The sequence below is a fragment of the Cyclopterus lumpus genome, chromosome 19 (genome assembly GCF_009769545.1).
Source record: "Cyclopterus lumpus isolate fCycLum1 chromosome 19, fCycLum1.pri, whole genome shotgun sequence".
Classification (NCBI taxonomy): Eukaryota; Metazoa; Chordata; class Actinopteri; order Perciformes; family Cyclopteridae; genus Cyclopterus; species Cyclopterus lumpus.
The window spans coordinates 7,673,860-7,688,495 of record NC_046984.1 but is presented as its reverse complement, the minus strand read 5'-3'; the positions used below and the strand labels follow the sequence as shown (position 1 = coordinate 7,688,495).

Genomic DNA, 14,636 nt, shown 5'->3' with positions numbered 1-14,636 from the left:
GTTTCTGTGTCATGCCAAACATTTGGCCGCCTCGGACGGTTTTCTATGTGAACAGTCTGATAAGTTGTGTGCATTGTCTGTGCTTTAAAAGCCCACTGATCTACTCTTCCAGCAAACACTGTAAGAATGAACATCTTTTTATGAATGGAAAACATTCTTCTTTTGACCACAGCTTATTGATTTGTTTATCCCAGTCATACATCCTCTTTACTGTTAACTTCCTCAACCTTCTTTCACTCTCTTCTACCACTGGGTTGCTCTGTGTTTCATGCTCTGTCCCTCTTAATAGAATTAGTGGTGTGTCCATCCGTATGTACTAAACATCTCCCTGTTTCTGACAGCTAATGGGGAGTCATTCCATGTCCGGGATGACTGATATTGAGATATCCTTCCTCCAGGGTAACATCCATAGCAATTTTCCCTTGATTTGCTGAATGATGGACTGTGTAAAGGAACATAGACCTAATGATCATTGTGGAGATGGGCCCTCTAACTCAAGGCTGTAGAGTGTGGGCGATTATAAGCTATACAATAAGCTATGCCTCCTCCTCCCCCTCCCCCTCTCTCCCTCTGCTGAAGTATTTCCAGAATGCCGCTGGCCATGATGGATTTATGAGTAGGCCATACTTTGATAAACACCGATGGTGGGCAGCTTTGTCCTCCTCCCCTATGATATAGTGAAGGTCCCATAAAAAATGGGAAAACCAGGTTACGGCCACCATAGAGTTGGGCTAAACAATAAAAGGCTTTATGGGCAGATATAGGCCTGTACCATAAATGCTGGAATCTGCTGTCAGAGGGACATTAAAGGGATAATGACGGGGGGGTTAGCTTTCACAAAATCCCTGCAGCCTCTAAGAGAGTCTTTCACACTGATGAGAGCAAAGCACCGAGGTAGAGATCTACAGAACAGTTTAACTTTGGGTCAGGCTTTGTGTGTGCGTGTGTGCATGTGTTTGTGTGTGCGTGTGTATGTGTGTGTGTGTGTGTGTGTGTGTGCATGTGTGTGTGTGTGTGTCCAGTAGATTGACAGAAAGGAGCAGCGTTCATCGATAACTGCAGCATGTTCTCACATCGAAGGGTCGGGCCCTCATTACACATTGGCTCGCCGTCAGGGAGCACAGCTGTTGGGTTTGGCTGGTGCTGCCTGTCCGGGGCTGCACAAAACCAGCTGTGCAAACAAACACACACACACACACACACAGACACACACACACAGAAACCGTAATGGCAGCAAGGGGAACGGAGCGGTAGTTTCAGGTCGACTTAAAAGCAAACATGCACCACAGCACGCTCTCAGAAGTAAGCACACGCTGACGTGCGCCCGGTGGGATGAGGAAGTTGCCGGTCGGGACGATGGTGGTGGTGGTATGAGTCGGGGTGGAGGGGATTATGGTGCAGATAATCACAGACGTGGGATGTTACCACTGACGTGCAGACAGCATGTGTTGGCCCGCGGCGTGACAGACCTGGACATCTCCTTGGGGGAGCAATGGCAAGGAGAGCACATTTTACAGCTTCCTAACACCCCACTTTGAGTTTAGAAAGAAGGTGAGTGGGGGCAGTAAAAATAGTTCAACACCCTCGAGGTCCAGCCAGCAATCTCCCCTCCGCCCTTGCCCATAAAACTCTTTAAATTCCCTCCTAAAGTCCCCCCCCCCATCTCCACTGGACTCTCAGTTCCAGCTTTGCACTGAATCAAGTTTCTATGTTTACCGCTCATGGTCTCCCTTTATTGTTTGCACTTATATAACCATATACTTCTGCAAAAGCCTTTTCCTTGTGAATGGTGCTCCTACATCGGTTTGCCTGGACTTTGAAGCCTGAGACACACAAACGAGACACATTCTGGCTTCGCTTCCCAGCCAAAGTACTTCTCCGAGTGAGTATTGATGCTGGATCAAGATCGGCCACCTGGACCGATTATCAAGTGTATAAGAACACTTCTACTCCTGTTATGTGTATGTTTGTCTGTGTGCTTTGTGATGAGTCACTTACACGAAACAGACTGGACACCACACTAAACCAGCACTTTATTGTTGTGTTGATATGATGTAATACAATAAGTCCCCAACTGTCTACCCCAAGGAGCACTGCATTCCCTCCTGTCACAATAGAAATACCACTTTGATTTAATGCAGCCCTTTTTAAGGACGAAAAAGTGACCTTTTCCGTTTAAAAATAAATTAAGAACGGTGGTCTAATCTTGTATTCCTCCCTCCCTCCATCATAATAAGCAGCAGTCAACAATATGTTATCTCTTAGCTTGTCCTATGCTATCACAGTGTATTGCCCAAGGATGAATGCTCACCCATTGGAGAAGAAAACAGAGCCTGGAGAATTAGCATTTTCTGACAGCCATTACTCAGAGGGCTAATCCTGTCAAGGAATGTGTGGCTACGCTATCAGTGGAGGCGAGGGGTCGCCGCAGCCCATGCCTGCACACTGGGCTCTTATCAGGCAGGGTAAACACACGAGGGTCTGCATTAAATAAGTGTCACAGTCAGTGGGGGCGGAGCGGGCCAAGCCCCCCTGCCAGGCTCCATGCAGATAATCCCTCTCAGAAACCCTGTTGGTCAGACCCAGCTGTGGCTCAGGTGTAGGAAAAGTGGGGGAGGAGAGGTATTGTTCAGGCAGCGGTGTAGATTACAACACAAGCCACACCGGTTTTTGTTTTTTGTTGCCAATTAATGCATATGTATTTGAAAAGGCTATGTATGTAGCAAATTATTTCTGTCCACACATTTGTTTTTCAGGTCGATTTAGAAACGTTAAGATACATGAACAGTATAAAAAAGCTTAAGATTGCATGTCCATGAAACGATAGGACAGGACAGGTGAATCTGCCGGCACAGACGAGGGTCAGAGTCCTGCCATGTTGCCGACCTTGTCTGGGACGTCATCTATCAAACATGCCTAATATTTGTATATGTGGTCTTTCTTTTTATTTTAATTTGGAATGAGCCACATTTTCACTCTTGCCAGTGTGAAGGTGAAATAATCGTCAAATAGCGTGAGATGTCCTCAATCGCACCTTCAGTGGGTGCCTGGCCCCTAATCTCCACCATTGAACATGCAGCAGGCAACTTGAGCCGACAGCTGTACTCCAGATCACATGACAATCACAGGTCAATGCTTTTGAAAAGCTCAGTTTACCTGTCAACACCACAACATGAGACCGGCGATGTGTTTTGTGAAAGGCCTTGGATGTTTTTTCGTGGCACATTAATTGCCACTATATTCTTTCAGGATGGCTTTCCGCGTCACCTGACTCTAAAGTGGAAATATTTATGCCTTCAGAGTTCTGCAGTGACAGCTTTGGTATGGACTCAACCGGCCTGGTGGACAACAATGTTGCAGAGTAAAGATGGAGTAACATTTCCTTAGGGCGACGGTGCAAGTCTTAAGCAAAACAGCTTCCTGCACTTTAATCCACTGCACTGTGAGAAAAGTTCAGCGTCCGGCTGCCGTGACTGGGTGCCACTTTTGTTACTTTATTTGTGCTGGGTGAACCGAGGCGCCTCTCTGGGCAGCAATGGTGCAATGGTGTTACTAAGTGTACAAGGTGGGAAACCTTGAATAATGTGGGATGAGAGGAGCCAGAAAGGCGAATCCGAGTCAGCCAGTGGGTCACCAGGAGGTGAGGCTGCCTACTTCCCCTGGGTTCAGGAAGAGTTCAGCCGCATAACATTAGGCAAATTAGGGAGACGGGGCTGGGGGAGAAAAAAAAATTTGAGGGTAGGGACTGATGAGAGCATGGGGGAAAGGGTCACATTAGTTGGAAGGAGGAGCCCGAATAAAGAGTGAGAGCATAGAGGGGAACTTCCAGGATAGAGAGAGACAGATACAGTCTCATTAAGTCAATGCATTCCGCGTAAAGATATGAAAGACTCATTACGGAGCTTATATAACTTGATCATGCCCTCAAATACATTCGTATTTAAAGCCCCCGCACCTAAATCCGAGGGTCGGCTTTGGCGGTGGACTCCTCTCGCAGGGCCCCGGCGTCAGCGAGAGGGAGATCCACGGGGACGCTCCTGAAGGGGTTAAACGTGGGCGGGGCAACGCATGAAAAGGGAACGAGGGGTAGGAAGAAAAAGAAAAAGAAGAGAGAAAAAAAAAGAAAAGAGCCCAAGTAGAGGTGGAGCCAAAGCCCTCAGCTGCTGTGCCGTGTCACATTTTGTGCAGAACACGATAGCCCCACGATTTGGTGTGGGAATGATTTAGGCGCCGCTCACCGAACACCAACAAGGCGGTGCTGCGCGTTTTTTCCCCGGACCCTGGATATCAGAGAGCGGGGGGTCTGATCGAGGGGAGCCGCCGGTTGTTGTGGCGCACGGAGGGAGACCGGTTCATTTACGGGGCTGACAGGAGTGCACCCGCGGCGGGCGCAAACGGGACAACCGACCGCCAGCCAGAGGGACAAACCGCAGCCAGACGGGATTTCCTCTCTGATATTTGCGCCTCGGCCCCCTCTGATAAATCCCCTGTGGGGGTCGCGCGCGGACTCGGGAGATCCGCGCTCTCTTCTCTTGGGATTTGTATTCCTCTTCTTTTCCTCTTCATGGTGTGGACACAGCCTCACATGTCGCTCCCTCTCTGAGCAAGGCCGAGAGGGGACCGGTATATTTGTGCCGAAGTTCTTCGGGTCCTTCTTACATCGGACACCATGCAGGCGGTTCTTTTAAATTATGTTTTCAAACTGAGCGCAGCCGATCCGGGCTCCTCCAGACACTGATCCTCTCCTCGGGTTGGGTTCCGATCAATCCGGCGCTGCAAGAAGATGCCAAATGTTCAAATGTTCCCGCTGTGCTTGGATTTACCACCTTTCCTTCTATTTTAATGCAGACCCCCCCCCCCAGTCTGTGCCCCTCAGTCTCTACCTCCGCTGGTGGCTGGCTGACAAACCACAAGGCTCGTGGTTTTTCCTGCGTGCGCGACAATAGTTCGTTGTTGTTGTTTTTTTTGACAATAACCCCCTGCGTCCGCCCCGCTTCGTATGATGTATGAGAGCGTGGACGTTGTGGGACTGAATCCCAGCCCCAACCCGTTTTTAATGATGGATTACTACAACCAGAGCAGAGGATGCTTGATCCCAGAGAAAGGACTGGTGCCCGGAGCGCCACATCCCTACAGCACGTCCATCAGGAACCAGCACTGGAACGGCTCCAATCACTGTAGGTGCCTTTTCCTGCCTCCGTAACTCCAGTTCGCCAACTGGGGAAGTTAAAGCCTCCCTGGTCGTGTGTAGTTGTATTTATAGCCTGTATAAATGGCGTGTTTTCCATCTACTTAATATATATTTTAATTTTAATATCACACGACTATATATTTGTATTACAATACCTTTAGTCCCTTGTTACCAGCCTGTTGTATCTCAATTATTCAAGCCCGATAATATGTGCCAAACAGCGTTGCGTGTCATCGCCACCACTGAGCTTCATAACTGCATTATATATACTTGACCTACTTTCGTCTCTCTCTCTCTCTCTCTCTCTCTCTTCTGCCTCTGTATGCACACTGACGTTTTTTTTCTTCTTCTTCTTCCTTTTTCTAAAGCTGCGTCGCTCTGATCCAGGCCACGTTATCCAAAGCGTTCGCGTTCCCAAAATATGCACTTAATGCAAACCAAGGTTTCCCAAACCATGCCAACGTTAATCAGCTAATAAAAAGTTAATAACTTTCCTGCCTGCGTGATCCGGCCCGGCTCCTCTGGTAATCTGGAGAGCAGCACCATCAGGCCACCGTTCCTCAGCAGCAGCGCCTTAACTGGACACTTCGGCTATATTTAATGTGTCAGTCGGGCCTCGCGCTAATTAAATGTATTTTAAACCTGCGCTTCATATTTAGTCGGCAGGCGGAGGAAACAATTACAACACCGTGTTGCATTTTGCCGTTTGTTTAAATCCCGTAGTATCTTAACAGAACACACACACACACACACACACACACACACACACACACACACACACACACACACACACACACACCAGACTATTAGAATACGTATTTCAATTATAAATACAACCAGAAATTAGTATTGTCTGTGCCAGACAGGTTTATCTGCCTGTCTAAAAATAGCATGTCAGCGACAATGCTTTTTAAAGTGTGTATGTGTGTTTTGGTGAATTTTGTGTTCACCTGAGTCATGGTAGATTTCAGTTTATTGATATGGTATCTGCTGCAATAAGAGAGAGAGGTTTATTGCAACAACAAAGTATCCCAGAAGCCATTCCCATTCTTCCCCTCAAAGGAGCTGCACTGCACAAAGCTCCAGCAGGCCTTTATAGAAGAGATAGCTCTGTTGTCTTTCACAGCTGAAAGAGTGTAAATGGCAGGAATCTCCACAGGCTCTTAAGGGCCAATTTCCTCCTCGTCTCCCAGACTATAGGCGCACGCGACAAAGGGACATTTCTGATGTTCGGCAGCAACAACATAACTGCTTTAAAAAACTGTGTTTGTTTGCGCTGCAGTCTTTCTCTCTCTTTCTCTCACTTGAGATTAGAAATTCCTCTTGACTAAAAGGACATGTTGCAAAGCAGATATCCAGCGAGCTTCATAGTGTTTATCGAACTGACCCACTAAAGAGCTCTCGTAGCAGCATTGATTCAAACCATGTGAGAACGTCTGAGGGGGGGGGGGGGGGGGTTTGGCCCAGGAAAAGACCTCTGATCCCTTACTCGACTCCACATTGTGTTGCTCAACAGAGGAGTTGCAGTGTGCTTGATGGGGACAGGGCAGGGGGTGTGGGGGGGGCTTTGCCGCTCTTTGCCTTACTGCTTGAATGTAATAAAACATTTAGTGCACAACCAGGGAGCGTTGGTGATGGTGGAGGGGCGGGTTAGAGTAGAGGCTCAACATCCGTTAGTGTCATCACGTGGCTCAGAGGCTTATTGGATCATAGGGATAGAAAACAAAACAGAGCAAGAATTTTTTTCTTTTTCTTTTAACCTCCCGTTCTTAAGCAGGAGTCCTAAGCAGTCAGGCTCAAAAGCACGAGACGATCCCGAAAACATCTGCTGGTTTCGTCTCTTTCTGGACTCTCTAAAATACCAAACTTCACAGACAGTAGTCTCATGCTATGTTATCCTCTACACGTGGGTTTGGAAACAGACTGCTGGTGGAGTTTAACATTTTCTTTCAGCCCTTCAGTGCTTTTCATTGTTGGTCCTCTGTGTGTGTGTGTGTGTGTGTGTGTGTGTGTGTTTCAACCTCTTTACATTGGGTCTAACTTTTCATTACAGGCTTTACAGAAGAGCTCTCTGGCTCTAAGAGCACACTAAATGCCAGCTTCACAAACGTCCTCCTGGACCCATTAAGTGGCTCGGCACAAATCCAGATCATATGGACGCTTCATCCCTGATGTTATTAGTTCTTTAAAGATGCTGCCACTTTAGTGGTTTGACTTTTTCCATCCGTTGTCTGTCAGCGCAGGTTTGTCCACTCAGGGTAGTGTCGGCAAGCGTGTATCCTGCTTATTCAGAGCTACAATGCTGAGTCTTTACGGTGAAAGGGCTCTGCTCTCGCAGATTAAATGCACTTGATTTTTTTCACTGAGGGCCTGTCAGAATCCTTACAGCAATTATGGGACTCATGCATGAAAGAATGTGCATGGCCTTGATCACATGACTGTCACACACTAAAAAATAGGGGGGTATGAAGGAAAGAGGGATTGCATGGTGGGCTCAAATGCTCACCAGCCCATAGGCTTCTTGCTCTTTTTTTTTTCTTTCTCAGGCTGTTCACAGTACGAAAGAAAGCGTTCTCCGGGGATTTCCATCGAGAGTAGACGAGGCAGAGAGAAGGGCGTGCTTTAGCTAGTTTGTCTCCTGAAGGAAGGGCCCACCAAGTGGGCTATTGGACGTGAACGCTGTGTGTCTGAGGGGCAGGTGACTGGCAGCTTAATCTGACTCATGTGGTATTTAAGTGCGGAAGTCCTTTTGCCTAGCAGGAGACGAGGCCCAAGAAAAACAGATGGTATTTTATTGTTTTTCAGTGCAACGGACGAAAGAGCAGAAGCAATTTTGGGCAATGATGAAGGCGGAGGTTGTTCTCCTTTTTTTTCTTTTTTTTTTAGAAGAGGGGTTGGGGGAGCAAGAAAGTTTGAGCTTTGCTGGTGAGTCGCAAAACACATATGGTTTTGCTTTTGGCTCTCCGAGAGGCTGCAGCATTAAGACAGCGTGGCAAGAGCGTCGCTCATTGTTTGTGCTGTTCGGCAGCAACATGGAAAACTGTGGGTGATGTATTTGGACTTTGTGTAGGCCAGCAGATTGGTGTCGGCCTTGTGAAAGAACTGTGGATATCAATCTCCCCCCTTTATATACGCAGATTTTATTTGGCAAATGTTTACTGAGAATTGAGAAAAACATGAACAACGGAGCATAAACAGAGAGATGGCCGGAGTATCCGGCGGTTTCTGACATTGAAGGGAGGTTGCTGTCATAAACAGCTGCAGAAGAGGTCATCTATGAAGGCAGAACATGAAGTATCACATTTATTTTCTTAGTCAATCCGCTCAGGAGTCATTGGCAAAGCTGCTTACAACATTCAGGCCTTAATGTTCCTGAAGTGCATATTGTCAATGCCAAGTCCCTGAGCTGTATACTATTTTCTGTATCGCCTTTAATGTCCATGGACTTCTGTGCTTTCATGGACATGCTGATGAGAGGAGGGACCTTTCCTCCTGGGGCTTTGTAGATCCCAACTTGATGGAACTGGCAGGATGGATGGACAGCATTGAGGCAAGGTACCATGTTCTCCTTCCAGAGGAGGGGAAGTGTCAGGCAGTCTCCTTATTGCGCCACGTCTGCCTAACCCCTTTCAGCGAATGGTGACAGTGATTTAGTAGCCAGAGAGAGAGAGAGAGAGAGAGAGAGAGAGAGAGAGAGAGAGAGAGAGAGAGAGAGAGAGAGAGAGAGAGAGAGAGAGAGAGAGAGAGAGAGAGAGAGAGAGAGAGAGAGAGAGAGAGAGAGAGAGAGAGAGAGAGAGAGAGAGAGAGAGAGAGAGAGAGAGAGAGAGAGAGAGAGAGAGAGAGAGAGAGAGAGAGAGAGAGAGAGAGAGAGAGAGAGAGAGAGAGAGAGAGAGAGAGAGAGAGAGAGAGAGAGAGAGAGAGAGAGAGAGAGAGAGAGAGAGAGAGAGAGAGAGAGAGAGAGAGAGAGAGAGAGAGAGAGAGAGAGAGAGAGAGAGAGAGAGAGAGAGAGAGAGAGAGAGAGAGAGAGAGAGAGAGAGAGAGAGAGAGAGAGAGAGAGACCTGCTTTCACCTTCAGGTGAACATCAATAACACATTTTGTCATCAAGGTATGTTTGTAATGGCAACGGGGTGAAGGGAGTTCAACCCTGCTGCCGCCGCTCTCCTGAGAGAGGGCGCAGGGCAGCATTTCACAACCTGCCATCACTCGCTCTCAAAACGGCACCTTGCCACCAACCTTCAAAGCTGTTGCTGCCTCTTTTTAAAAACATTTTTTATGCAATTCATCCTGTACTATATAGAGATGCCCTCAGATTGGGATGTTCACCACAGCACAGGGTCACCAGGATAAACAGAGATGCGTGTTGTGGTTCGGTAGTGCCCTTTTCAGTCGTTTTAATGACTGTTTAATAAGTAGGTGTGGTCCGTCACCTTGAATACTGGCAGGGAAACTGGCATTTGGACACACACAAACAATGCTGCAGCTGCCTGTCAACTTTTATTTTCTCCGTAGTGTGGCATATTGCAGCGTCATTCCATAATGAGCAGAAATTCAGTAGGTTTTTGTCTGGATTGGTTTTTTTTTTGTGAACCCAGCGACAGGCCCCAGCTTGTTTGTAGAGGGAATTGGCCTGGAGGCATCAGTACTGTACACCGGTTTGGCTTGACACTAAATCCCCAAACAAGGGTCTGTGTACACTGCAAAGCCGACTTTGATGAACAAAGCAGGGCAGACTGAAAAGATCCAGGCAGTGTCATTGATTCATCAGGGCTTAAAGAAGACAGCTGATTGCAGATATTGTGACATGGGGCCGTAATCTCACTATCAATAATTACAGTCTCCCCCGTGTCTGCCGTGTTATATGCACAGACACACACACACACACACACACACACACACACACACACACACACACACACACACACCGGGGTGGTAGGGAGATCAAAACAGTTCAGGTTAAAGGGGGGTTCGTCCCACTAAAATATTCATAGCTTCTTCATTTAAATCAATTCGGCTCTACGGGGGCAGTCAAGCATCAACTGTCAGAAATTGAGCTGGGCCTGTTGTAATCACTTCTTTACTTATCTCTACAGATGGCTTGTTCGCAATGGGCTCTGCATGGCTAGCTCACCAGCTCTCTCTCTCTCTCTCTCTCTCTGCTTCCCATCTCTTGCCCTATCTCCATGTTTCATCTCCACCCTCTCATAATGGAACACACATACATTCATCGGGGTATTGAACCAGGTACATTCATCAACCTAGAATTCATCTATGAGGCATTTTCATTCCCAAAGTGTCTATTTTCTCTCTCCCACTTTATCTCTCTCTGTTCCCCATCTTTACGGTGGCGTTCACTGCATGGCGAGCCTGAGCCGGGCGGTCAGTGTCACGATTAATCTTTAATGCTCGCCCGTCCTAATTTTTCCTCATATTTTACAAGATGTCCTGCCCTCCAACCCCCCCTTTTGCCAACCACCGCTATATATAGAGTGATTACATAGAGTGTTTCCTTGTTTCATCAGGACCACTGCAGTCTCTCTCTCAGACCACTAGCTCGAGCCCAAAGCACACCAGCATCCCCATCCCCTGTCTCCCTCTGGGTATCCGTGTTAACCTCACATGGATGACAACTGTGTACACCTCCAAGTAGTTCACACACACAAACACAACACAACACAAAGGAATGTCCTCCTATTTAGAGAGTGGGACAGCCGAGAAAATAGGGTAGAGGTTAGGATACTAAAAATACAAGAGCCTGGCTGGGTTTCTGCTGTCTGGGCAAGAAATAGCTCTGCGTTGCTGCCGTCTCAGTCAGCGTTGTTGACTAAGGAGCAACAGAGAGCGCTCTGCACGGGCTCAATCTTTGTGTTTCATGCAAGAAAGTAGGGGAGCTCTGTGCACACACCAAAAAACAAAGTCCCCTCGGCTACAATCATGCTTTTTAATCAGGTAGCAGGCCAGCTCTTAAGCTAGAGGAGATGTCTCAGTATATCAGATGATCTTATTGTGGTTAATAACTTGAGTCCTTATTTGCCTGCCTTTCATAAAACCTGGTGTCTTTATCATGCCTCCAGGGTGCGTACAGGGCAAGTTAGGAGGAAGTCCTTTCTGTATGTCTTGATTTATGGAAGCTTCTTTCTAAAGTAACTTTAGATATCCATATTGTGTATCTTCTCTTTGGTTCTCTCTCATGTCAGCCGGGCTCAATCTGGTCCCACTTAGCGACAGAGGAGCTCGGTCCGTCTGGACGCCACTGTCTGATCTTTCCCACAGCCCGTCTGAATCATTTCATATTCATTACGTGTCTGGCTGGAGCCCGGCCTCTGACATTCGACTCTTAAAGGCCCACCTGGGACCGGGACGAAATAGACTGCTAACAGTGTGGCGGAAGTGGGAAGGGAGAGTGTAGTGCTGGATAGTGACGGATAGGACGGCATGTTCGACTGACGGCTCGGGTTACGGGACTCTTCCCTCTAACCCTGTTTGTGATATTAGCATTGTGTGAACTGAGAGATGCGCCGTAGCTGAGCACATGTCCAGGTTAATAGAGGTGAGTGAGAAGGGATTGGAACGACTTTGAGAGCCACCGTGTGTTAAAAGGGACGCTCTTCACTTCACAGAGACGTACGGTCTAACCTTCACTGCGACCTGTAGTTTCTTATCAGAACCATTGTTAGTGAAGCACCTTGGTAGAGAGAGACGGAGAGAGAGAGACAGTTGCTTGGGAGATAGCACAATAATTAAGTGGTCATGTCAGATGCTGAGGAGTACTCATTGTTCTGGGGAAAATAAATGTCACAACCCTCTTTGCTGCAGGTTACTGGTTGAGTTGGTGGTTCGTTTCATTCCCAGAGACAATGCACTGGGAAAGTAACTGATATAAAAACCCTCAGGTTGACATGGGCCCTCCTCTCTGGATGAAACCGACACATAAATGCCTTTTCCTCATTTCCTAGTCATCTCTTTTTCAAAAAGCCCTGCCGGCCCGGATGTTCCTTCAGATTTGGCGTGTGGGCTTATAGGGAAATATGCAGCCGTGCAGCACTTAAGACTGAGAGGGCACATTCTGTTATTCCATGGGATTTTTAACAGCAACCCGAGGAAAGATTTTTAGAGTAGGCCAAAAAAGACAACTGGGTGCATAGAAAAGAGAGGAGGAGGAGGAGGGGGAGGAGAGTCATTTGTTCAACAGTTCTGCTCAACGATGCGATTAGACCAGTCTAAATTATGTATTTTGTTTCCATTTCACAGTTATGCTTTCCTTTCACCAAAGTCTTCAAGTTATTGTCCTATTGCTATATATTGCACACAAACACATCTTTGTTTGCTCTAAATGATAACGCTGGGATCAAAGAGGAAGCAGGAGCCCCCCCCCCCCTGCCGGGGAGCTGACTAATGAAAAACAGTTTGAACCAGAGTTGTCACGTCACACAGTTTGGCGCCCCGTGGTAACTGATGACCATCTGCCCCCTTTGGATGAAGCGGTGCTGTTCTGTGCCACCACCGCGGTGCGACACCGGCTCTGCCCTCGCGCCATACGTGGCAAACCTTTATGCGTAGCACTGTTGCCGCCGCGGTGGTTTTTACAGTAGAGCTGGATTATTGTGTCTGGGCTGTCAGCACCTCTCAGCTGAATGAAAACGAGATGGAGGAAAGGGGGATGAGAGACCTCAGACACCGGGAGAGGGAGGGGGGATCCGGGAGGGCTGGCATTTTCAAACAATAATCTCTGTGGAGCCTTTCATGGGGTTTAGTGTCATTTTTGGCCTCTGGATTTTTGCCCTTGCTTTGAACAAAAAGCAGTGGCAAGCGAATGGAAAGGAAAAGAATGAAGAAATCAGGGAAGGCAGACACCAGAGAGGCTTGGCTGGGTGACTGACAATTATTACTGTTTTAGTGCGACTGATGGAGCCTTGGCCTTCATCCAATGGCTGCCAACAGGCCAGCGTTGGCAAATTGAGTCTGGTACCAAATGACCTATATGCATGTCCTATTTACCACATTACAGCATTTGTCTTTATCGGGTCAATCGCTTCTCTCGTTTCCTTATTTTGTATCAAATGTCATGAAGAGACAAAAGCCCCATTCTTCAGTTGTTTTTTGTATTAACCTTAATATGTGTGGCCCAGTTATCTTGGTAAAAAACTGTTTTTCCATTCTCCAGCCACATCCCGTTTTAGCTCGTACAAAAATGTAGCCTTTTCCGCTATAGAGGCGTTAAACAGTGAGGGCAGACAGATGGCAGCTTAAGCTAACCAGTGCTTTTCACTGAGTACCTTTACGTGCTAAGCTGCATGACTGCCCACATGTTCTCCTGTCTTCAGGCAAGAGTGGCAATGCTAATCTTCTCCTCCCCGTGTGAATTATGGATCGGATTTAATGCAGCGATTAGACACGCACCTACACCCATGTCACTCTGGTGCAGTGGTGACCAGCCAGGTTCCCTTCTGCACTCATTGAGGGTTTCCCCGAGCTGCCCATGGAGGTCTAGCCTCCAGTGCTACTGCCTAACAAGGCCCCCCAGCCTCTTCTTCCCCACAACGCTCATCTCTAATCAACCTCCACAGCGACATTCACCATGTAGCGAAAGCTTTAAATGGCTGTAATTCCAAACATCAGGGAGAGATGGATGGGAATCTTGGTCAGCTGACTTTCAAGAAAGAGGAAGGGAATGAGGAACTACAGCAGGGTTTTAAAGCCTATTTCCCCCCCCCCACACACACACACACACCTTCCCTTAAGCCTGCTGGGATGCTCCTTGGGCTTGACATACCCAACCCCACCTGCCCTCACTGCTCAGCGGGAAGCTCCTTCACTGGCTTCCCCTGAGCTGGCCTACTTGGGACTGTTTGATCTCATTGTGGAAGCCAGTGAGCTTGTCCGCTGCCTGGCAGGCAGAGAGAGCCCCTTGATGCTGAGGGTTGGGGAGGTGGAGCAGGCTTCAGTGCTGGGGCTTAATAACTGTATTAACATCGGTGGCTCCCCCAAGACCCACGCCGACACAGCAGAGGGGGGAGGGTGTGTGTGTGGTTGGTGGGGTGTATTCTATACAGCTGCCTTCTCACCCTTTTGAATGCTCTGCCCTAATTTTCTCTCTTCTCCCGCTCCTATTTTTTTTTTCAGCTCAGTATTTCAAGTTGGTCCGCTTTATGAATCTAGGTGTGTGTGTGTGTGTGTGTGTGTGTGAGAGAGAGAGCAACGCTAGTTTCTCATTATCTCACTAGGCCGCCAAACCGTTTCACTCTCCATCTCTTCATTGTCTTTTCTCTGATCGTCAGTCTGCTTTCCCCCTATTTATTTTTGTCCATCACAGAATGACATTACAATTGTTGTTCCATCCCAACGTCTCCCTCATCACATTAAACAATGTGTAATATAACAATCGATTCTGAATTAAAAGTACGGTACTCCTTCCCCACCTGTGTGTGTCGCTATTCATGACAGGCC

The 14,636-nt window shown here is 47.7% G+C and overlaps 1 protein-coding gene across 10 annotated transcripts in view; it reads left to right on the top strand.

Moving 5' to 3' along the window:
• raraa (retinoic acid receptor, alpha a) overlaps positions 1-14,636 on the top strand; it is a 154,786-nt gene that overhangs the window by 115,198 nt on the left and 24,952 nt on the right. Inside the window, exon 1 of one of the 10 annotated variants that reach the window (XM_034558397.1) lies at positions 4,116-5,177. The exons of 8 other annotated variants lie outside the window; for them this stretch is intronic. In XM_034558397.1, the coding sequence (XP_034414288.1) occupies positions 5,000-5,177 (178 nt within the window). In that variant the 5' untranslated portion in view covers positions 4,116-4,999. Of the gene's footprint in view, positions 1-4,115; positions 5,178-14,636 lie in introns of those variants that run through there. One more of the 10 variants, XM_034558396.1, reaches the window with a different exon arrangement.